The following is a 26,399-nucleotide window of genomic DNA, read 5'->3' as shown; positions in this document are numbered from 1 at the left end:
AATGTCCCCAACTTAAATTTCAGATTTTTTAAAACAAATTTATGGAAGAAAAGTCCGATTTAAAAAGCAATAGGTGCAAAAAACGTCAAAGTGATTCCATTTACTGGTGTTGATTTTTTTCTAAATGTTAACAACATAAACATTAACGCTTAATTAAAATTGCACACTTAGATAATTTAAAATCAATCACATCATATTTACGTCTAGAAGTTATCAAAATACAATCTTATGATATAATGTAGTGGTGGTCTCATCATATATTAAACATCCAGAAAAATAGCTGTAAAATAGCAAGGAATAACAAAGTCTGTCTAGTATGGTTGAAATTTGATACGTATTTTCACAAAATAAAATTAATATATTTATTAGTGGTTTCATATTGCACCAAAAATGAATAATTTATACGCACATTGAAAAATAATATAAATATATTCCTAACACAGGACAAGTTTCATTACTGGAGAAATTAATTCGTGCATTGGCCAGAAAAGTGATTTATTTAAGTAAATAGACATAGAGGGGAAAAACGACATTTATACGGGCCAACTGTATTTACCACGGACTGAAAAAGATAAATGATAATGAAAGAAAGAGTCCATAGCCGTTTTTGTTTTGAAAACATTTAAAAAAAAAATCTCCAAATTTCCCAATAAGCCATAACCCTTTAGGGAAAAGCTTTTTCATCTTCACAAACCCCAGTTTAACCAACACAAAGAGCAAAGGAGAAAAAAAATTTCCCGCTGCCAAAACTCGGTTGTAATAAGGGGTTTTCTTTAAAAAAAAAATTTTATGTTATTTTTTAAAGAAGTATTTTTGAACGATTTTAAAATTTAACCATTGGTAACACTATTTAAAAATAAAAACTTTTAGGCCAATTATATTTCCGAAGGGGGCAGCCCCCCAAAAAAAGAAAACCCCCCAGTTTTGGAGAGAAAACAAATTCCCCCAAAAAAAGAACCCCCGGAAAAAAGGATGAAAGGGCATATCAAAAGGGGCAAAGAAACAGAATGTGTTATACGCGAATACATATTGTTGTTATTTTTTCTACATAAATAATAAAAGTCAAACATAAATCATAATTTTGTTTTGTATTTGTGTTGAATATATGATACAGTTAAATTATGTACTTTAAAGTGACTTTTGAAATATTGTCAGTTATACATCTGATACTTTAAAAACTAAGATTTAACATATTTGGATCTATATTTATAAAGTCATATTTATAATTTGAATAAAGCATTTATTCGCTTCACTCTTAAAATTACAACAGAGAAGTAAACATAATGTAAATAAGGTTACATTAAGGTAGCACACCTCTAATGGACATCATTTCAAACTTTTTTTTTGCATATTATTTTCATAATCTGTACCATTTTACTGACTTATCTTCAAAATTTAAGACCATCTTTCCATGTAAATAAAAAAAATATTCGTAATTTTCTATCACTCCCCCCCCCCCCGTATTTTGAAAATTTTCTAGTCTTGTTTTACCTGTATGGTAAGTAAAAGTGTCATTTTTTACTTAAAAATGTTGTTTTTACCACCAAAATTAGTATATATGAATCAGAAAGGGTCATTTTATAAAACATCAGGCTTAAAAATGAATCTTGATAGGGGAAAATAGAAAAAAAATTTAATTTTCTGAAATAACTTGAAAAAAATGGCCGCCATCTGACTGTAGACAAAAAAGTACCACCTCCAATTATTGATATTTTTTCAAGTACATGAATATTCATTAAAACTTTAGCGCTTATTGTTCATCAACACCCTATTACTTAGGGAAATAAAGGCCAATCAAACAATTTGCCCGCATCATTTTAACAAAATAGTGAACAAAGCATAACATGCGGAAAATAGAATATTCATTTTATTTTCAAATTTCAATTATTGAAAATATACCGAGATCATATATTATAAATAATGAAAATATCAGTCATATAATCACAATATATATGATTTTATGAAATTTATCTTTAAGGCCCGACCAGGTATGTGTTCTTGTCTGTCTTTTTTCCTTTTGTCATGGTTGATTGAAATGGTTTTGCAAGTTGAATGATATATGATTGGTTTTGTATAAAAGATATGTTTAGCTGATTTGGTTCTGGGATTTTGAATTGTTGTGTAATATTTTGTATTATTTATTTTATGAAATGTATATGTCTTGTAAACTACTTGTTTTGTAATGCGATGCATTGTCTATTATTTTTACTGCAGGTTTTATTCTTTAATATGGAATAAATATATATTGAAAACCTCATTGAGTGTTACGTTCAAAACACCACCACTACAAAATGGCTCCCCAACAAGGTTAATTAAAGAGGCCATGCGAGCTGTTCATTGCTTGTAGGGCACCTAGAATCCAGCGGTAAGAGGACCAGGACGATTCCTGGAACCTCACCGCGGCAACCAACCAATACAGCAATAGAAGAGATTTTGATAGACACATAGGTATACTTCCAACCCAATCCCACCTCCCTACCCATGTCTTTTTGTAAATGGAGCTCTTTCGTGCCAGATTTGTATCAAAAAGACTTTTTTAACATGATCAGTTTGAAAGCGTATGTAAACAGCGGAGGAATTTATTTATTGTATATACGGACAAGGAACGTTGACATTTTTATTTTGTTTTACAGCAGATCTTTCATACTAATGTGATTTGATATTGTTATCATATTTTATTCTTGTATATTTTGGATTTTCTGACCGTCCATGAACAGGCTTAATCAAACCGAGTCTGCAACATTTTCAATTTTCGCCGAGTTGGGCTTTCTTTAGGGATTCTTATTTCCCTCTATTTTTCAAATTTTATAGGAACAATTTTTTTTGGATTAATTTCTGGACTACTTCGTTCCATATTCTTAATTTTGGGTTACCTTCTTCACGGAAATGTAAAACAAGGTCTTTTTTATCTTTACATATTTTAAGTAAATTTTTGATTTAATTCAGTTGCTTTCAAAGTCAATTTTTGATTCATTTCATAAATAGTACTTGTCTAAGTAAAATCGAAAAATGTAAATGTGACACAATTTCGCGATCTCACAAATTTCATAATAAGAAAATTTCGGATATGCCATAAATTTCGGATAGTTCACACTGCATAGTAAGTTAAATGTACTTCACACATTTTTATAGTTCTTTGTGAAGATACTGCTATTGTTTATTTATCATGTGTGTATGAATAGTGTTGTATATTTATAATTATTTGTGTCTAAATATTTGACTTACTGACTATTAAACTTAATAGCATATAGATATATTTAAATAGATATTTAGAAACCTTTAAGGTCTTGAATCTATTGTGTTTACATAGAAATAGATATCACATACTTTAAGATCTTGATTATTGTTTTTATTATTATTGTTTGTGTTTATTGTTAACATTGTATACATTGTATTGAATATACTTTATTGCTTATCTTTCTATCTGTTACTACTCTACTGAACTAACAAATTAAATCCTAGAACCAATTCGCGTAAAAGTATTTCTCTCTCGGTTGAAAGAAAGTGCTGTCGTGTGGTTTGTTCGGTTTAATTTGTTTTTAGCGTTTGTTTGGTTGGTAATTTATTTGATTGAACGGCATAACAGTATCAAAATTGGAAAAATAGGAATCCCTAAAGAAAGATCAAAACGGCAAAATTGAAAATGTTGCAAGCTCGATTTGATTAAGCCTGTTCATGGACTATACTGTCAAGTGCAAACTACCGTCCACGCCCCCTAGCACCGACTTAAGCAGTATTTAACATTTAAACATGAAAAAGATACAAATTTGCATTAAGAAACATCCGCAGATGTGTTCATACGGCGGCACAAATAAGACGTCAAAAACAAATTAAAAAAGCAGGCAACATATCCTAAGGGTGATTCAACAGTTTCAAGTGAGGAATACTGGAACCACCAAACAAGAAAATAGCCGAATAGAAAAACTAAAATTAATTACCTCAAGCACAACAACAATGTCGTGCTGAACGATCTTTAAGGATCGGAAATATAACATCCCCGATTGAATGTACACGGCACAAACAACGCTGATGTGTCGATTTAATAGAGAAAATAAGAATCCCTTAAGAAAGCCCAACACGGCAAAATTGAAAATGTTGCAAGCTCGATTTAATGCAGCCTGTTCATGGACTATACTGTCAAGTGCAAACTACCGTCCATGTTCCCCTAGCACCGGCTTTAGCAGTATTCATCATTTAAACATGAAAATGGTAAAAATTTGAATTTAAAACCATCCGCAGATGTGTTCATTTGGCGGTTATCATGGAACTTTTAATGTAACACGTTAGTGCCATTTCATGAAAAGCGGCGTATGGTCCCCAAGTAAAATAAAATGCGTGTGCCCTAAACGAGAAAACAATGAAGGAACGAGGAAACTAAATAAAATGGAATTTGAAAGGGCATCAGAGGTTATGAAGCCTGCATATCACAGATATGACGACAAAGGACAAATTCAAAAAGCAGGCAACATATCCTAAGGGTGATTCATTATTATTAAAGTAGGAATATTGGAACCACCCAACTAGAAAAATTCCAAAAGGTAAAAACTAAAAGTACCATAAGCACACCAATATTATCATGCTGAACGATCATTAGGGAAAGAAAATATAACATCCCTTGTTGAAGTACGGGGCGATTTTTACAGCCTCCACACGGCACAAACAACGCTGATGTTGCGATAAAATACGCGATAAAATACGTAGAGAGAAATAAAGAATTCCTAAAGAAAATAAGATAAACAAGATCAACAAGGAAAGGCGGCGTTCAATGAACGCAGTCCCCAACCGACCCAGTAACAAGGGCCAGTGGCAAGGAGCCCAGGAGGACCCCAAACAAAAACAGGACAGGGTACAAGACAGAGCACGCCCAACAAGACAAAACTGAAAATGTTGCAGGCTCGATTTGATGGAGCCTGTTCATGGATGGTAATGGTAAGTGCAAGTAACCGTCCACAACTCCTAGCACCGGCTTAAGCAGAGTTCAAAATTTAATCATGATAATGGTGAAATTTTGAATAAGGGCAACATTATTCAAGTAGGAATATTGGAACCACTGATCAAGACAAATGTCAAAAAGAAAAAAACTCAAAGAACCACAAATACAACAATAATGTCGTGCTGAACGATCTTTAAGGATCGAAAATATAACATCCCTAATTGAATATACGGGGCGACTTTTTACAGCCTCCACACGGCACAAACAACGCTAATGTGTCGATAAAATAGAGAAAAATAAAGAATTCCTAAAGAAAGCCCAACAAGGCAAAATGTTGCAGGCTAAGTTTGATTGAGCCTGTTCATGGACGGAAATGGAAAGTGCAAGTTACCGTCCACGCCCCATAGCACCGGCTTAAGCAGAATTCATCATTTAATCAAAGCAGAAGTCAACATTTAATCATGGTAATGGTGACATTTTGAATTTAGAAACATCCGCAGCTGATTTGATTCTGGAACATAACATTTTTAGTAACTCCGACCACTTCTTGCTAAACTCTCAAAGTTATAACAAATTCTTTGTATTTACAAGTTGACTCATTTATATATTTATTATAGAAGAAATATTTGTGTTTGCTATTTGATCATGATATTAGATTTCTTCTATTACAATTACAAAGTCTGGTATGTATATATTTATTATTTGTGAAAATGTTCTTATTGTAATTTGAATTGTTGTCAAACATTTTGTATCATTTATTTTGCGAAATATGTTTGTCTTGTAAAATACCGGTATTGTAATGTGATGTCTTATTGTTCTTTATTTTTATTACAGGCTTGTTGCTGGGTCGTGTGGGGGTTGCGTTCATTGAACGCCGCCTTTCCTTGTTGATCTTGTTTATTATATTTTATTCTTTATAGAATAAATATACATGTATATTAAAAAACCCATTTAGTGTAACCTTCAAAACCCCACCTCTACAATAACTCTTAATTATAGTTAACATTTTCTACCTTATCATCATCATCGTCATCATAACCGTCATCATCATCATCATCATCGTCATCTGAGCTTGTCAGATTTCTTTTATGTGTTATCTTGCGTAGCTGTGCTCGCTCCCGGAGTTCTCTAAATGTGTTAGCAGTTCTTCGGTTCATGCGAGATAGCTTTCCAACCCTGCCAGCAACTGTTTTTGATTGTGGAGATAGCTATAAAAGTAAAATGAGTAAGTTATCTCTATTGACACTTAAAAAATGTGTTATAAAGTCAAAGTATTTTCTTTCCCCTTCAAAAATTCAAATATTAGTGTGATCCTAAGTACCTTATGAAATTCAGACATACGTGATATTTTAGCGAGACTTCTTTTTTAACCTTCTAAAACCAACTACAACGTATTGTTAATGTAACTAACACACTGTAAACAGTTGACACTGACAGTTAATATTTGATATGCATTAAATCGTTCTTTCGAATTTCAAAACTTGCCGCCGTTCATTAAGATTTCATTTCGGTGATGTTTTATAATTTTGATTGTTGCTTTTTGTTTAATAACTTCCTCTCACTTATTTAGAGGGCATTGAATAGATTGTGTTACTTTTTTTTTCTTTATTACCTTAACAACGTAAAACAAAAATTGATTCATCTTATTCTATTTCATTAATTATATGGTTTGATAACTTTAAGTCATTTACAAAGAAGGCAGACGAGCGTTTTAAATGTTTAAATGGTAATTTTATCTTCAAGTTTTATGTAATATTGAAGCTTTATTTACATCATCAGATTCTTCTTCATATGATTCTTCTTCATCTGATTCGAAAGGTAAAGACGTGTATTCTCTCTCTCTCTTTCATGTGCCCACTGTGAGGAATGTAAATAAAAATTAAATATCCTACATATAAATATCCTACATATAAAGAAACTTAAATACAAAAAACACTTGTATAAAACATGTTGTTAAAAATGAAAAATATGATGAAATTCATAAGCGTTTTCTTTTGAAAACATTTAAAAAGAAAACAGAAATCTCAAAATCCCCAATACATATTTAGACTTTTATTGAAGCTCCTTTACTGAACTAGATCAACCAATCACAAAGCAAAACATAATTTCCGCCGCCAAGAAACTCGGTTTTAATATTCGTGTTCATAAGAAGATATGTTATATATATCGTATGTTTTAAAGAAAGTATATTCAATTAAACTAGTGTGTTACAATAATTCAAATATATACTTTTAAGGTGTTCTTTGTAACTGGTCTACAGAAGTATTGATACCAATACAAACCAACAGCGATCATTTATCACATGTGTCGCCTAATGTTTAGCCAATTGCACATTGCAGCTTCTGTTAATCAGGAGACACAAAATTATTAACAGAACTTAAGCTTATTATAGTGAAAAGCCTAGCGAAGACAACTTTAAAAACGGGTATTGATGGTGCCAAGAAAGATGTAGTTGATAATTTGCTTGTAAGAAGATCTCAGGTGATCAACAGACGGGTGTTTTAGTATGGTTTAACATTGTACATAATTCAAGACACAAACGGTACCTGTGTAGAACGAAGAGAGTGGTAAAGGGTAGTTTTAGTAGGGAAAGAGCAAGAGAAATTTATCATTTGTTGAATGCAGTTTTTGACAATTTAATAGGCATGTCTTCTTTTAGAAAAGTATTTATACAATAAAATAACTTTAAATAACATTTATTTGGAATCTAGTCACACGAGAGCAGAGACAAATTTGATCGCATTTTGTTGACATTTGGCAGCCGAGGAATTCCACCTACAGTCACATGGTAATATGGCTCGTTATCAGGATGAATTGTACTCAAACTTTATCACTTTTGCTTTTCATAGATATTGTTTCAGATTATATTTCATTGTTATTTCATTTTATCGAACACTGGTCACTTCCATTAATGACATACATAACGCATAGAATTATCCAATATGTGTACAAATGTAATTCACTTGTTTAGAACAGTTTTGAAAAGCATACATATTTGTAAAATTCATTGATCAAAATCAGCTCTGTAGGCTTTTCTGTTAAAAATACCAAAGCAGTACAGTACAAACTTTATAAAAACGGACCATTAAAAACCGGTATGCTCTGAAACCAGAGGATATTAAAAGTCCCATATTTTTCCTTATATACATTTTATTGAATAATTTCCTCTAAATACGGGAACCTCTAAATTCCGAAAAACGGACGATTTCCTATGGCTACTTATGCTAAGCATGCAATATAAATCTTCTGAAAACCGGAAAGCAATCTAAATGTCACATTACCGCATTACTGTGTATTGTAATGTGGATTAAAACATAATCCCATGTGTGATATGTTCAATTACAGTTAATGGTCCTGGTTATTTTGTGCAGGTGTGAAAAACACTTGTCAATGTGTGACCTGTCAATAAATTTATTATTAGCAATTGAATTTTAGTTTTTTTTATCATAAATGTGTCTTTCACTTCATAAGTATGATTATAGGTGATTTATTTATTCATTACACTCTTTGAAATTACAACAGGGAAGTAAAATTTTTCTAAATTTTACAATTTCTACCTGCTCATGATCATCTGTTTCATCTGAGCTTGTCAGATTTCTTTTATGTGCTTTGCGTGGCCGCTCTCGCTCCATGGGTACTCCATATTTTTCAAGAAAATATATTCTTCGATATAAGCAAGATAGCTCTCTATTCCTCTCAGCAGAGGTCAAATATTGCTATGAAGTAAAATCAGAAAGTTATATCCACTGATACTTAAACTAAGTTATAAAGTCAAAATTTTTAACAATTGTTTTTGCCTACTCTTAAAAGATTCAAATATAAGTACTTTATGCAACTCATATATACTTGATGTTTTTGCGAAGATTCTTGTTGCAATAAACAGTGATCTGTAATGTTTTATAACCTAACCAATCAAAGAAGGGATTCATTTCAACAGTTTCAAATGTTCTTCTACATGTAAATTTTAACTAACACAATTATAACATATGACACGGGCAGTTCATATTTGATTTGCATAAAGTCGTTTTTCAAAACTTGTCGCACAGTTATAAAGTTTTCGTTGATGTAATTATTTTTTTGATTTTTATGTTTTGTTTTATAACTTCCTCTCATTTACTTAGAGTGCTACTTTGACTTTATAAATAAAACTGCGTTTAGCTTAAAATTGAATCATCTTATTCTATTCCATTAAATATAAATGGTTTGGTAACTTTTAGTCATTAACAAAGAAAGCAGTGTTTTAAGAATTTAAATGTCTAAATGTTAATTTCTATTCAAGTTCATATGTTTTTATGTAACACCGAAGCTATATACCCCCTCTGCTTCTTCATCATTTTCTTCAACGGATGCTTCATGCGCCTGCCCTTTCTCGGCAGCAAATGGACTTTGGCGTCCTTTTAAAAGTTTGCCAGCTCTTTCCTTGATTTCTTTCCGTGACGGCTTTGACACCTTCCATGAAAAAATCATGTTGCACATATTACTTTTATTCAACCAAAATTAAATATGCTATATATATTTTTTTGAATTTTCTCATTCAAGTTTTTCATTGTATGGACTTTATACTTCTTTCAAAATGAAAATGTATATGCACACTTTCAATCAAGCTTTCTATTTTCAATGACATGAAAGTTTAGTTCATAGATTTTTCAAGTATGTCTACTTTGAAGTGAATATCTTTAAACGCTTTCATGTTGATAAAGTAAAGTGCCTTAACTTATGAGTTACCAGTCCAAAGTAAAAAAATATCATAAAAGTCACCCTTTCTTTTTTATTATCTTCTTCCTTCCCTGCCAAGTCCTCTTCGTTTATAACGTCCAGTATCAGTTCTTTTTTGGAAGGCGTTTCTAGACCATTATGAGAGTTACGATCGCGCCTTTTTTTCCGGTCCTGCTTAGCAATTTTCTTGGATTGAGGAGATTCCTTTCAAGAGAAAGTTATGGTACCACTATGAACCTTTTAGAAATGTTATCATTTATTTTGGCATCTATGTTTTAGAGATAATTGCATGATTACACGTTTTATCACTAAAACATTGACAAAATGTGTTGAATCAAAGTATCTTTTACATAACTCTTAGGCTGGGTTAAAAATTCAAGACAACATATGAAACATTTAATTTAGTGTTAAAATGATAATAATAACAACAACAGAACGAAATTACTTTTCATTTTCATCATTAAACTAAAGCAAAATTTTGATATTCCATCAAAGATTAAGTGACTTTCATATTAATGGAAAATGTTTCAATACCTTTATCAAATATTTCAATTTTCTCAAAGGGAAAAGTACCACAGTAAATAGTACTACATACATACGAAAAACGAATTATAAGAAATAGTGCAAAAGTAAATTACCCTAAAATATTCTTTTGTTAAAGCGGATAGTTTCTAAAATGTAAGATACAGTCATCCACACGAACTAGAAATGTTTTGAATAGCGTTTATTTGGAAGCTAAAAGCAACTTAAATATCTTATGCATGTACACATTGATATATTCAATAAAACGATCTAGCAATTATAAAAAGAGTATTTTATATAAAATTTTGGAAAGCTTGATCATATTTAACGTGCCCGGCCTAAATTTCTGAATTTTTCTAAACAGATTACTGGGAGGAGATTCCGTTGTGAAAAGCAAAATGTGCAACAAACGTCAAAATGATTCCATTAACTGTTGTTCTTTTATGCGACTCCTGTGTCAGCGGTCCAGCCTTGTCAACAAAGCCACGCTTTCCTCTTGATAGTTTTCCAACTGTGTCATTACTTTTTAATGTTTTGTAATTACATGAAGTTATATAACAAATTTTAATCATATATACATAGTTTCATGAATGCTGTGTTAGGAGATAGATTCTGCATTTTGCAATCAAACACATTTCATAAAACTATGAGAATGTGTTACATAGGCGCACAACTTTTCGTTTTAAATCACACTTCTCTTGTGTTTATCTTCTCAGTGTTTGATTCGGGTTATCTGACTGTCCTCATTGTTTGAGAATAAAACTTACCAAAATATTGTGCAAAAATAAATTTCAGAGATATCAATTCATTTTAAAAGAGCTGTCCATTATTGATAACACTATTCAATTTTTGATTATATTTCAATATTCACTAAAAAATAGTTACTTTAATGAGTGACATTAACAATAAAATATTTACCAACATACAAGCCAACACAGTGTCATTGAAATTTCCATATTTTCGCAAATATAAAACTTTTATCAATCTTAGTTTTAGAAGTAAACAAAATAAAACTAGAAATTGTCACAAGTGCCGGACAAGTGTCACGGACCGACCAACCGACCACCAGCTGACTCCAGTATACCCCTAAAACTTTGTTTGTCGGAGGTAAAATCATATTTTATAGTTTTGCAAAAAGGTGGTGCACACAGAGGAGAAAAAATATCGTCACGCGATGTTATTGCATGTTTAAAATATGCTCTGTCAGAACATAAATCTAATCCCTAATGGGATAATGAGTATTACGCTAAACAAATAATAATGTTTACTGATTTTTATAGGTTTATAGGATCATTCCACCAAATACATTGTACTTCTTACTCCCCTCTTTGTTAACCAAATCAAAGAATTTTTATTAAAATTTAAAATAAACTAGTCCTGTAGCTATAGGACACATTAAGTTCCACCTACACCTTTGTGCAAGGCTTGGTAAATTACTGTTAGTATAGTAAAATATGCTTCCATCCTGGGTTTATTTTACTAACAATCATGACTGGTATGCATCTACATATCACATGTTAAACAAAGTTGCATAATATTTCGTTCCAGTAACTGTAAGGTTAAGTAAATGTCTATCCTGAATTGGACAAAATCATTTCACTTAAACTAAGAAATTAGGTTAGGACCTCGTTTGTAAATCTGACGTAAGATTTACCTTTTTGACATCATCTTTTTCCACACCCGAGATTGACATATCTTCTTCAACTGTTCTATCCAATGATTGATCAGGGATCTTTTCATCATCTTTATTAGACAACTTTCCAACCGTGTCATCAATCGTTTTTGATGGTAAGGATTGCTTTGAGAAGAGATAAAAATTTGTTCTATTCTAAGCAGTGAGTTTTAATCTTTGTGACAAAATCAATATATCCCACAATATATCATCACAGTGTGGGTGACAAGGTCTACTAAACTAGATTTGGCGTATGTTTTAATTTTGTTCCGTAAATTTGTTAAATAAACAGATCATTATACACGGTTTGCAATTATTGTCGAGTAAAAGAGGGACGAGAAACGAACATATTATTTCAAATAGTTTGATTTGTTGTAAGCAACTTTGGATGCCGATTGCATTCAGACTGGTAAGCGACTTGAATGAGTTTCTGTCTGCGAGAGATAAAATCAACTTATTCTTTCACTAATTTATTAGAAAACTCCGGTTTTATTTGTTTGTTTGTTGTTTGTTCCCAAGGACCCAGTCCAGTTGATTACAAGAACTGGTTGAACCGGGTGATGCTCCCCGACACAGAAAAGAATACCTCTTGTAGTGTCAGAGTTATGCCCCGGACAAAGTTCAAAGGGTAAAAAGGAACAAAGGAAAATAACTCTAATATTAGGCATGGCAGAGTTATAGTTCTTGTGAGAGTTATAGTTCTTGTGCACTGCAAATTTACTCAATGAGATCTATCTGCCTACAAAGTTTCATGTTGATATCTCTTATCATTTTAGAGATGTGACCCGGACAAAGTTCAAAGTATAAAAATAAACAAAGGAAAATAACTCCAAAATTAGGCAAGGCAGAGTTATGGTTTTTGTGCATTGCACGTTTACTCAATAAGATCTATCTACCTACAAAGTTTCATGTTGATATCTCTTATAGTTTAAGAGTCATGTCCCGGACAAACTTTAAATTGTAAAATGAACAAAAGGAAATAACTAAAAATAGGAAAGATAGAGTTACGGTTCTTTTGCACTGCAATTCTACTCACCCATTAAGATTCATGTTGATATCTATTATAGTTTTAGAGCTATGTCCAGAACAAACTTCAAAGTATAAAAATGAACAAAGGAAAATAACTACAAAATTAGGCAAGAAAGAGTTACAATTCCTTTGCTTTGCACCTCTACTTAATGAGATCTATCTACCTGCAAAGTTTTATGTTGATATCTCTTATACTTTTAGATTTATGTTCCGGACAAAGTTCAAAGTATAAAAATAACTTTAAAATTAGGCATGGCAGAGTTATAGTTCTTGTGCAGTGCACACCTGCTCAATGAGATCTATCTACCTACAAAGTTTCATGTTGATAACTCTTATAGTTTTAGACTTATGTCCCGGACAAAGATTAAAGTATAAAAATGAACAAAGGGAATACCTTCAAAATTAGGCAAGGTAGAGTTATAGTTCTTGTGCGCTACACACATTCTCAGTGAGATCTTTCTACCTACAAAGTTTCATGTTGATATCTCTTATGGTTTTAGAGTTATGTCCCGGACAAAGCTTAAAGTATAAAAATGAATAAAGGGGAATAACTTCAAAATCAGGCATGGTAGAGTTATGGTTCTTATGCATTGCACACCTACTCAATGAGATGTATCCACATACAAAGTTTCATGTTGATACCTTTTGTTGAGTTATGTCCCGGACAAGAATAGCGGACGAACGGACAAAGCGGCAACTATATGCTCACCCCTCGGGGAGCATAAAAATGGTCTAGAACATCACGATTAAATTCATGCTGAAGTGTTTAACCTGTTCTCTTTCAGTAATAGTCCCAAACCGTTTTTAACGTTTTTTTGCTCCCTTTCCTAATGTAATATCATTGCCAAGTAATTGTGCATGTAAAGGAAAAGATAAACATCGATGCTATTCCTTTATAACTGCTGTTATATTTGTAATAACTGTAACTGAATTAGGGTGTAAACTAAATTTACCATTTTGACATCTTCTTTTTCCACATCAGGAAGTGACAAATCTTTTCCATTTGTTCTATCAAGCACAGGAAGTTTTTCATCATCTTTAATAGACAACTGTCCAACCATGTCATCAATTGTTCTAGATGGTAATGATTGCTTTAAGAAGAAATTAAACGGTGAGATACTAGCTTTTATCCGTTTTGTCTATATCACACGCATTATAATGAAGCTCTGTCGATTTTTTTTGCGCCCGTTTTAATTTGTATGATTCCGTGTAAATTTGTATTTACATAAAAATAATTGTTTCGTTGCGTTTTGTTCTAAATGACATATTTCTCGATTCAAATATCATTAAAAGGGTTTTTTGTCACAAAACACATGTTTCCCAAAACAAAGTATTGTACTGATCACTGTGAATTTTTGTCAAAATCCCGCAAGCTGTTTGACCGATAAAAGCCAGACAAGATTCTTTTTTTTATAGCTCTGACGGCCATTTTGTGCATCAAAGCGAAACACGCTGGCGATTAGCATAGCTACGGTTGGTACTGGTCACTCCTGTGCAGTTTCATTGAAATCCCACAACCAACTTGACCTGTGAAAGTCGGATAAGATTTTTCTAATTAGACCTTTGGTGGCCATTTTGTGCATCCAAGTGTAACATTTGGCGATATGCACAACTAAGGATGATATTGCGCACTCCTGTGAAGTTTCATTGAAATCCCACCACCAGTTAGACCAGTTAGCCGGACAAGAGTTTTCTTATATAGCTCTGGCGACCTTCGCACATGATGAAACTTTGTATGCAGTGAAGCAGAACGTGCCGGCCATATATACAAGTAGGAATGGTACTGATCACTCCTGTGAAGTTTCATTGAAATCCCGACCGCAGTTCAATATAAGAAAGCTCAGGTGGCCATTTTGTGCAGCGAAGCAAAAAGTGCCGGCGATATGCATAACTAGGGATAGTACTTCTATGAAGTTTCATTGAAATCCTGTGAAAGCTTGACAATATTGGTCTATTTATAGCTCTGGCTGCCAATTTGTGCAGCGGAGCAGAACGTATGGGCGATATGCACAACTATGGATGGAACTGGTTTCATTGAAATCTGCCCAGCAGTTTTACCTGTGAAAGCCGGACAAGCTGAATGCGGACGGATAGACATACTGAAAGTCAAGGGCTGGGTAAACATTGTTATTCCGTTCTTTTTTGTCTTCATTTTACATTGTTCGCTTTAAAGGTGTCATTGCGTATTCCCATAAACTAAATTTGTTAACTAACATTATAAGTCATACTGTATGAAGGCATTAATCGATCAAACCTTATCTGTCTATTCAGAGATACTGTGTAATCTTCGGAGTGGACCCTCTTGTAAAGAAATAAGCTATTTTCCCAATCACTATAACTACTCCGCCACGGACGACACACTCCTTAAGTCAATGATTATTATGGAAGTCATTGGTTTCAAAGCGAAATCAGTGATTTCTACAAAAGTCAGTGGTTAAGAAGGCAAATGATTGCTAAAGATGTCGGTGGTCGCTAAGGAAAGGCAACGGTTACAATGGAAGTCACTTATTGCTATAAAAAGACAATGTTTGCTATTTACTCTATGTGAAATCGAGTGAACCCCGGCTCAGTTAATTCTAATTGCACTGTTTACCACAAAGTTACTTCCAACACATATGTAAACATAAAGGATTTTTGGAAGAAAAAAACATGATCCCACGGACGTACTAATTTTGAACTAAATAATTATGGCGACCGATAGCGTCCATATAAAGTCCGATTTAAATTTTACCGCCAATTTATAAAATGTCACGGCAACTTTTAAACCCGCGAGACTTTTTGTGGTTTATACAATTCCCGCGACATTTTGTATGATTTCGGCATAAAATCGAGCAGGTTAGTAAGATGCCCGCGTCATTTTATGATAAAAAGATAAAATTTCTTGTGGGCTAGAAATGACTGCAGCATGTCACCATAAAGACTATTATTTAGGTCTCACACAAGTCAATATCACAATTAGTACACTTCCTTTTCTGATGTATATGATATGCGGCAAAAGGCACACCGTACCCAATGACAAATTCAACGCAAAACGTTAACATGTGTAAAATATGCAACGCAAAACATCCACACATCAACGATTTGCGGAGGTGTCACATCGCCTAACTATTGTAATATAATATTATTGTTTCTAAGTAAATGATATAGTGTTTCTGAATTAATCTGACGATTAAATATTGTAGAAGAAAACATTTAATGGCCTTGTTTATTGTTACTATTTCTTTGTATTTTACGCCTTTCTGAAAGGGAGGCCCTTCCAATTTCTTTAATAATGGAAATGATTGAACACCTGTAAGTACGAAGCATGATTCGTATTAATGTAGTAGCTGTTTCAATGCTTATTTTTCATATGGTCAACATCCGTTTTAGGACACTGATTTATTTTCAAAAATAATCTTACCTCTTCCAGGTCAGGATGTCGATGTTTAGATTTTTTTCTGAAATTAGATGAATATCAATAATTCAGTTGTACATTTAATACGCCTATTTGGTTGTTTCATTTCTGGCATACAAACATAAGTGAGGTTATATGTTTCAGTGTATTGATTTATATGATAAGTTCATAGCTTAGGTAAGTTTGAAAACCATTTGAGCCGCGTCACGTCAAAACCAACATAATGGATTTGCGGCCAGCATGGATCCAGACTAGCCTGCGTATCCGCGCAGTCTGATCAGGATCCATGCTGTTCGCTATCAGTTTGTCTACTTGTAATATAGTTGGTAAGCGAGCAGCATGGATCCTGATCAAACTGCGCGGATGCGCAGGCTGGTCTGGATCCATGCTGGTCGCAAACGCACTATGTTGGTTTTGTCGTGACGCCGCTCATTTGTTCATCTGCAATTGAAATATACATGTACATCTATTTAAATCAATATGATTTTAGATGCAGATACATTTTGTAAATCAATTTGCTCACTGACTGACCGCTTAGATATATTTTATATAAAAATCTAAACTTATCCATATGATGAAACATGTATCACTAACATGTTTACTTCATTTTGATTGTTTCCCAAATGTGTTTAAAGATATTACTAGTTTTACCGCTTTTTACGATGTTTCTTGTTTTGGTCCGATGTTTGGTTCTCAGCGGTCATCATGTTCTCGTCTCGAGATTTCACGTTATGTTCGAGAACGGTGTCCGGTGAAATCTCGTTTTCTGGTGTTGGTGTATCTGAGTGTAACACTTTATTTGCCCGTTTTGTCATAGCTAAAATAGTAGATCAATCAATAAATGCCAAATCAAAAAGCAGAATACAGACATAATTATGATCGACATTACATATTCATTTGAAAGTTTTATTTTTCTTCAAAGAAAAAACAAAAAAACAAACAAACAAACCATTTAAGACCTTGACAAATAACGCTTATATATAACAGACGTGACATCTATAAAACTTTAACTGGTATGAGTCACTATATAAAAGTTAATTAAAAATAACAATTTAAATTTAGCAATCTCATTACAAAATATAATTTATTTGGAATAATTTTTCATTTTGTATGTTGTTTAATGTACAATATACTAGAACTTTTATGAGAAAATTGCATTTTCCTTTAACTCCACAAAAATAGATAATAACACAAAATATAAATATGTTGAGTACGTTTGTCACTGTGTATCTCAATATATGTACTTTTGTAACAGTACAGATTTATTCAAATGTATTTTTATTTTAACGAAAAACTCATTTATACAAAAGCCTTATATGTCAAGGCGTTCTAACGCGAATAAAGGCGTTATATAACGCCTATCAAAAGGCGTAGTAACGGAAATCAAAAGACGTGAAAAGGCGAGAAAAAAAAAACACGAACGATGGCTTAGTGACGCAAATAAAGGCGAAGTAACGCGAAAGTAAGGCGTGGTTACGCGAATTAAAAAGCGTAATAACGCGAATCAGACTGCGTTATTACGCGAACAAATGCTATAACAATGTATTTATCATTTTGTCAATAGAATATCTCACATAGAAACCATACATAATGTAAAATTATTAGTATTATTTATTTCTATTTATTTGTTTATGCTTTATTTAAATCCCCCATCATTTCACGATAAAGCATATTTTATTGTCCTCAAGTTAAAATAGTCTTTTTTATGTAGATGTAATAAAGTCGACGTCAGAAACCTAAATTCGAAAGGTTTGCTTGAGCATTTGAAAGTTCACATTAACTACGATTCGCTCTTGATAATAACGATTTTCCGAATGATTAGAAATTAATTCTTACTTTTGACGTTTACCAGTTTAGCATCATGTATCATTATATGATATATTGTGCAGCAATCGATTGAAGGATAAAAAAATTACCATGCGCACAATCGTCTGATCTATTTGCATTCAGTTAACGGGTGTGTTTATGATTTAAGTCAATATTTACAAAATAAAACGCAACGGTTTAGAATTACAGTAGAATAATGAATGCATAGTTTGCTTAGATGTTTTTCGTTTGAAAAGACATAATTAATCGTCTAGGTCCTTAAACATGTACCAACCTGTGATGAAATTTTATCTTTTTATGACATTTTATTTTAAAAAAAAACAAACTCTCCAACCTAATGACTTGGAATCTATGTCCCTGCTTTAGATTTACCTAAAAATATCAGATGTAATACATCAGGGCCCGGTTGTTAACGATATTCAACAGATAAAATATCCACTGGCTAGAATTTGTCTGTTGGATTAAAATACTGTTGCTCAATATTAAGTTATCTTACGGATAAAAAGTATTATCCAGTGGTTAACTCTACCAGTCTATAACCACCGAATAATGCCATTCACAAGTGATTTGGCATCATCAAGACATAGGCTCGTACATGTATAATATAATTTTATTCAACTGGTTCAATAAATAGAGTATTAGACCTACACTTAGTCAGTATTCGCTATTTATAAGACCATGAAAAGAGACATAAAGCATACTAAAGCATAAAAAACAAGTTTTTTTTCTATATTAATATTGAACACTAGGGAACGAAGGAACGGGTTTGTAATTTGAATAAAAAAATATTTGGATTTTATTCATTTATACTAACATAATTCCTGTCACGTGGTTATCATATATAGGGATAAGACATTTTGATCTGATATTATCCGTCCTCACTCCCTCAAGTCCCTCTTGCAACCTCCAAATATATGATTTAAAGTCAATTTCCACATTTAGTATTCATAGACACTATTACACAATTTTCACAATACCACTATCAGGGCTGGGAATCAAAACTGCGTCGTATCCTACAAAATGTAAACAAACGCCGCCATCTTGGAGCAAAAAATGTATGTTTTTGTTTATAACTCTTTTTGTTGGAAATGACTGAAAACAAGATATATGTATTAACACGCTACACTATTTTCCGCTTCGTTCGGTATATGTTGCTTGCACAACTATTTTGTAAAACAAAAGTTATAGCGAACTTGCAACTCGAAGCGGGGCAGAATGTTTATGAAAATGTGTGGATACGACGCAGTTCATATTGCTTTATCTATCGTTTTTCCTTCAAATCAATTATATACTCGTTTTCAGAGTTCACCATAAACGTCAAAACATAATTTTGCATCATTTACTAAACTTTCATTTAAAAGAGATGTTTATTTTCCAAGAAAATAATGATTTTTACGAAATGATACGACGCAGTTGAAAATAAAATATGATACGACGCAGTTGTATTTTCATTGCAGGCTGAATATTGGTTAAACTATTTAAATTATGTGCTAGGTATGCCAATAACGTCCTACAACATTTCTTGTCTACAACTTAAGTCAAAAACAGAGGTCACTCATTGGTTTCATAAAAATGGAAATGTAATACAATTCTATTAAGGCTGCATTTTTCGGTCGCATTTTAGTACTAATCATAATCATCTACAAATTCCGAAAAGCTGTATCAAATGCAATATACATTGAAACACGTGATCGCACACCCATATGACAACGTGTTCTACTGTTGCCTTAGCATGCTAATAAACTTGTTCACGTGAGTTCGAAATGGGAGTGATTACTATTTTTGATACAAAATTCAATATTCCAGTGTAACCTCCACTGGACCCTGTATTAATCAGGAATGACTTTTTTCTTAAAAAAAAAAGAGAAAAAATTACAAATTTTGAAAAGGTCTCTCGCTATCGGGAATGCGCAAATTGCATGCCTACCGTTGTTACTTGTAATGAGCAATAATTTCCGTCAATTCCGTTATTACTTATGTCTTTTACGTGCCAATTTTATTGTATTCATTTTCTTAATAATCGACGAGGACAGATGAGCTTTATTATTTGAAACTGAGCATTAAATTTTTAAAATAATATTATAAATGGTTAAGCTACAATATATTTTTGCAAGAAGGTTATGCGTTCCGTTTAGTCATTTTATGTTCAGCGCCGCGGAACTTTACCCCTGCGTTTCTTTATCGCCGATGAGGAAATGTCTACGGAATTTATTTTCTATACTTGCACGTGAGTATCATTCTTCTCCATCAAAAAACTTTTCAAAATCGAATTACATATGATACAACTACAAATTATTTTATAAAAAAGGTGTCCGTTTTGCAAAGGTATTTTACGCTATGCACCGATAAATTTGATACAGATATAGACAGACATGATCTTTCAACAGTATTGAAGAATTATTAAGTTTTCACAATATTGAACAGAAAATGTCAGATTATCGTATCGAATTTTCAACAGACTAGAGACATGACATCTTAACATACCTTCATACTAAAGTGGGGTTTTTATTTGATAATGAATTGCCTGAAAACTTAAACAAAAGTTTCAGAAAATGACTTCACAGAGGATTACCCCATGTTTACATTGAAAATTTCTCTGCTATTAATACCGAAATAGGAAATTTAAATTTTATTCTCTTTATAATTATTTCAAATATTTATAATCTTAAAACTTCACGCCAGAAGTTAATACAAAAAAGCTGCTTATTTGTACAGCTGACGTTAACAAATTTTGTTGAAAAAACAAATCAGACAGGTGTGTCCGACCGAGGCCGAGCTGTTTATGTTTACTGAATTCACTTGAACTGAACTGCTATGAATTCGAAAACCACCTGGGACTTTTTATCCTTTTGTGTGGAAAACCTATCAAGCTAGTTTCAAAATGTCGACGGTTCTCTGCAGGTACAACATTTTGCCTGAAATAATGCACAGAGGCGCACCTGAGGTCCTCGCCCCTAGTAAAGCTAATGTGTAGAGTGAAAGTTTGAAAAAGAAACCACAAAAAAGCAGTCAATACCCAGAACATGCAGAACCACAGTTAACTTAGAGCGTAGCTAGCCAAAATGAATTTGAGTTAATAGATTTCTACATTTTTTTTTTGCGAAAAAAATTAGGGATAATATTGAACATACAGGAAAATATAAGAAATTATTTCAGATATTATGATCAATAAGGTAACATGTTCATGTTTAACTGAAAAGTAGCTTCCGCAATGTCAACTTTCAAATTAAATGTTATATTGGATATGACACATTGTATTCTAAATAATCAACAGAACATTGCTTTACACCGCAAATGATCTGGGATTTTATCTAGCGCAAGTGATTATTCATAAAATAGAAATATATTGCCAAACTTATCCCTGTTGAAAAGACTGCCAAAAATACAACTGCGTCGTATCATATTTTATTTTCAACTGCGTCGTATCATTTCGTAAAAATCATTATTTTCTTAGAAAGTAAACATCTCTTTTTAATAAAATTTTAGTAAATGATGCAAAATTATATTTCGAAGTTTATGGTGAACTCTGAAACAAATATATAATTGATTTGAAGGCAAATACGATAGATAAAGCAATTTGAACTGCGTCGTATCCACACATTTTCATAAAAATTCTGCCTCGCTTCGAGTTGCAAGTTCGCTATAACTTTTGTTTTACAAAATAGTTGTGCAAGCAACATATACCGAACGAAGCGGAAAATAGTGTAGCGTGTTAATACATATATCTTGTTTTCAGTCATTTCCAAAAAAAAGAGTTATAAACAAAAACATACGTTTTTCGTTCCAAGATGGCGGCGTTTGTTTACATTTTGTAGGATACGACGCAGTTTTGATTCCCAGCCCTGACTATGGTATTAGTTATAAAAGGGTAGCAACTCTTACGCCCTTTCAGTGTTTTGATTCACTCAGCAAACCTCATTATATTTTTAAAATCTTGGTCTCGATCAATAAAGTAAAGATATACATGTATGTTTTCAATGACAAGTATAGATATATGTATGCAATGATATCTTCCATATTAAGCAGTGTTAAGTATTTTGTTTTATCAGCCGGTAACATAAAATTTGACAAGATCTGAGTCATGTAAGCATTGAAATTTCTAAGACTGAATCCCTAAAAGGAGACAATGTTGCGTAGCAAATAAAAACTAAACTCACCAACAAAAATTATTTGTCGAGTGAAATATACGTTAATTCATTTACAAAATTACAAACCTTGAAGGAATGATCCAAATATATTCTCAAGTCCTGTTTACGATTTGAATATGGCTACATAACACCGCTTTTAAACATAAATGTACAGTGGAGACTGAACGAGTGACCGAAGCGATATTTCACTATAAATGGTATGTCTGTATTCCTTGTTATATGTAAAGGCTGTGCACTGAAGCATGTCTTAAACCACAGAATAGCTGATGTTTATCAATTGACAGATTTATCGATTGACAGAGGTAAAATTTAAAATCTATAAATGTGTTTGTCTTTGTGTTTTAAATTTTGTCCTGCTTTTACTCGATTTGTTTGCTTTAAAACCTATCAAAACTTATGGTATGAAGACATGATACAGTTGATTTAATTATTTTCTCATGAAACTAATTTAACTACGGCTATGAAACTGCAATTCAGTCTAAATCTTTATGGTTAAACACGGACCTTAATTGTCAATTAAAGGTTCTTGGGTTAATATACATGTATGTGAGTTTGACTTTTGGGTATAAAATTAAAGACTAGTTTTTAAAGATAATTGATCCCATACTAATCATGTTCTATATGATGCATTGCATAGGATAGTTTTTTAATCAAAATAACACTGTACACAAAGTGTTCACATACATGGTTTTGTTCAATTCTATTTTGTTAAGTCAAATGCAGTTTTGGCCACGACCTAGTATCTCGTGGCCACGATTTAGCTATCTCGTGGCCACGACTTAGTAACTCGTGGCCACAAAATAGTATCTCGTGGCCACGACTTAACTATCTCGTGGCCACGACTTAGTAACTAGTGGCCACGAATGTCACCTTTGTGCCACCGTAATGATGGCATAAAGGGAATATATTAAATCTTTTCTTTACTTCGTGCGCACGCGACGTCCAATACGTGCGCATGAGATAGCTAAATTACGTGATCACACAATATGTATCACGTACGTGTGCACACGTAAGACATATCGTTTGACCAGTGATGGCTTTTGCATATGTATTTATATAAGCAAGTCATTAAGAAATGCTCGTGTAACTTAAGCGTAAATAAATAATATCAATTTCTTATACAAAAAGATCACGAGAACATAATTCATACCAATAAATCTTATAAGACTACAAGTCTATAGATGCCAGCCGTAAAAATCTCTGCCGTCATTACAAATTGGCACTTATGTGTTTTGTTTGTTTTTCTTCCTTTGTTCTTTTAAACCAGTACATAAAATATTCTAAATGAATATCATAAAAAGATATGTACAGTTAAATCCAACCATAATTCTTATATCCAACGTTCGTAGATATAATGTAATCTGTCCATACAGAGTCATATCTTCAATCTGCATGTGTCTTGCCAGATTCTATGCTAATGCATGTTCATTACATATTTGAGCCATGCCACGGCAAAACCAACATAATGAGTTTGCGACCAGCATGGATCCAGACCAGCCTGCGCATCCGCGCAGTCTGATCAGGATCGATGCTGTTCGCTATCAGTTTCTCTTCTTGTAATAGAGTTGGTAAGCGAACAGCATGGATCCTGACCAGACTGCGCGGATGCGCAGGCTGGTCTGGATCCATGCTGGTCTCAAACCGCACTATGTTGGTTTTGTCGTGACACGGCTCATTTGTTTATCACTATAATTTTTGAGTTTGGCAAAAACATAAGTTAAGTACAATATAATATAACTCCAATTGCTTATATTTCGTACATGTAAATACAATGAATATTCTTAACACCTTCGAAGTCTGACCAGTATAGAGACAATATAATCTGAACACCATTGTGAAGTCCCACTAATTTTAAAGCCCAAACTTTTAGTCTGATCAGTAAAGACCCAATACAAGAACCATTTAAATCTGAACACCAATGAAGTCAGACCAGTATAGAGCCATTTCAATCTGATCACCAATAAAGTTTGATCACTATAGAGCCATTTTAACCTTGACACCCTTGAAAACAGACCAGTATAGAGACAATAAATAAAATCTAAACACCTGTGAAGTCAGACCAATAAAGAGCCAATAAAATGTGAGAACCAATTAAGTGTGACCAGTATAGGGCCCGATAAAATCTTAACAAACATGAAGTTTGACCAGTGGAGAACCAAATTACAGTCTGATCACGAGTGAAGCCAGAAATGTATAGAGTCAATAAAATCTGAACACCCATGAAGTTTGACTAATATAGAGTCAATACAATCTGAACACCCACGAAGTTTGACTAGTATAGAGCCAATAAAATCTGAACACCCATGAAGTTTGACTATTTAGAGCCAATAAAATCTGAACACCCACGAAGTTTGACAATATAGAGTCAATAAAATCTGAACACCCATGAAGTTTGACTAGTATAAAGTCAATAAAATCTGAACACCCATGAAGTTTGACTAGTATAGAGTCAATAAAATCTGAACACCCACGAAGTTTGAATATATAAAGTCAATAAAATCTGAACACCCATAAAGTTTGACTGAATAGAGTCAATAAAATCTGAACACCCATGAAGTTTGACTAGTATAGAGTCAATAAAATCTGAACACCCACGAAATTTGACTATATAAAGTCAATAAAATCTGAACACCCACGAAGTTTGACAATATAGAGTCAATAAAATCTGAACACCCATGAAGTTTGACTAGTATAGAGTCAATTAAATCTGAACATCCATGAAGTTTGACTATATAAAGTCAATAAAATCTGAACACCCACGAAGTTTGACTATATAGAGTCAATAAAATCTGAACACACATGAAGTTTGACTAGTATAGAGTCAATAAAATCTGAACACCCATGAAGTTTGACTAAATAGAGCCAATAAAATCTGAACACCCATGAAGTTTGACTATATAGAGTCAATAAAATCTGAACACCCATGAAGTTTGACTAGTATAGAGTCAATAAAATCTGAACACCCATGAAGTTTGACTAAATAGAGCCAATAAAAATCTGAAACACCCATGAAGTTTGACTATATAGAGTCAACAAAATCTGAACACCCTTGAAGTTTGGCTAGTATGAGTCAATAAAATCTGAACACACATGAAGTTTGACTAAATAGAGCCAATAAAATCTGAACACCCATGAAGTTTGACTATATAGAGTCAATAAAATCTGAACACACATGAAGTTTGGCTAGTATAGAGTCAATAAAATCTGAACACCCATGAAGTTTGACTAAAATAGAGCCAATAAAATATGAACACTCATGAAGTTTGACTAGTATAGAGTCAATAAAACCTGAACACCCATGAAGTTTGACTAAATAGAGCCAATAAAATCTGATCACCCATGAAGTTTGACTATATAGAGCCAATAAAATGTGAATACCCATGAAGTTTGACTAGTAAAGAGTCAATAAAATCTGAACACCCATGAAGTTTGACTAATATAGAGCCAATAAAATCTGAACACCCATGCAGTTTGACTAATATAGAGCCAATAAAATCTGAACACCCATGAAGTTTAACTAATATAGAGCCAATAAAATCTGAACACAATGAAGTTTGACTAGTATAGAGCCGATCAAATCTGAACACCCATGAAGTTTGACTAGTATAGAGCCAATTAAATCTGAAAACCAGCTAAGTCTGATATGTATAGAGCCAATAAAATCTGAACACCAATAAAGTTTGATTAATATAGAACCAATAAAATCTGAACACCAACTAAGTCTGATATGTATAGAGTCAATAAAATCTGAACACCCACGAAGTTTGACTATATAAAGTCAATAAAATCTGAACACCCATAAAGTTTGACTAAATAGAGTCAATAAAATCTGAACACCCATGAAGTTTGACTAGTATAGAGCCAATAAAATCTGAACACCCACGAAATTTGACTATATAAAGTCAATAAAATCTGAACACCCACGAAGTTTGACAATATAGAGTCAATAAAATCTGAACACCCATGAAGTTTGACTAGTATAGAGTCAATAAAATCTGAACATCCATGAAGTTTGACTATATAAAGTCAATAAAATCTGAACACCCATGAAGTTTGACTATATAAAGTCAATAAAATCTGAACACCCACGAAGTTTGACTATATAGAGTCAATAAAATCTGAACACCCATGAAGTTTGACTAGTATAGAGTCAATAAA

At 32.8% G+C, this 26,399-nt stretch overlaps 1 protein-coding gene across 3 annotated transcripts; it reads right to left on the bottom strand.

Annotated features, from left to right (window-relative positions):
* Positions 1–2,575: 2,575 nt before the first annotated feature.
* LOC132756086 (protein Son-like) lies at positions 2,576–22,449 on the bottom strand. 3 transcript variants are annotated; one of them, XM_060747072.1, is made up of 10 exons: positions 22,308–22,449; positions 16,918–17,083; positions 16,273–16,309; positions 13,826–13,963; positions 11,826–11,969; positions 9,692–9,853; positions 9,248–9,382; positions 8,491–8,649; positions 6,705–6,790; positions 2,576–6,141 (listed from the first exon to the last, which is right to left on the bottom strand). In XM_060747072.1, the coding sequence occupies exons 2-10, from the start codon at positions 17,079–17,081 to the stop codon at positions 6,087–6,089; spliced, it is 1,080 nt and encodes a 359-aa protein (XP_060603055.1). In that variant the 5' UTR covers positions 17,082–17,083; positions 22,308–22,449; the 3' UTR covers positions 2,576–6,086. The 3 variants fall into 3 exon arrangements, with proteins under 3 accessions (XP_060603055.1, XP_060603057.1, XP_060603056.1); XM_060747074.1 differs by lacking the exon at positions 13,826–13,963; XM_060747073.1 differs by lacking the exons at positions 2,576–6,141; positions 6,705–6,790 and adding an exon at positions 6,802–7,275.
* Between the last annotated feature and the right edge of the window lie 3,950 nt (positions 22,450–26,399).

The sequence above is a fragment of the Ruditapes philippinarum genome, unplaced genomic scaffold (genome assembly GCF_026571515.1).
Source record: "Ruditapes philippinarum isolate M1 unplaced genomic scaffold, ASM2657151v2 ctg11393_1_1_1_1, whole genome shotgun sequence".
Classification (NCBI taxonomy): Eukaryota; Metazoa; Mollusca; class Bivalvia; order Venerida; family Veneridae; genus Ruditapes; species Ruditapes philippinarum.
The sequence above is the reverse complement of the archived record's forward strand: the minus strand, read 5'-3'. Positions and strand labels throughout refer to the sequence as shown.

What these genes read in the sequence shown, in the direction of transcription:
- LOC132756086 (XM_060747072.1), bottom strand. Translation starts at nt 17,081, where the DNA reads ATGACAAAACGGGCAAATAAAGTGTTACACTCAGATACACCAACACCA. An exon ending in GACATCCTGACCTGGAAGAG is followed by an intron (nt 13,964 to 16,272) that starts GTAAGATTATTT and finishes TTCTTCTTAAAG; the next exon opens with CAATCATTACCATCTAGAAC. An exon ending in AAGATAATAAAAAAGAAAGG is followed by an intron (nt 9,383 to 9,691) that starts GTGACTTTTATG and finishes TTTTCATGGAAG; the next exon opens with GTGTCAAAGCCGTCACGGAA.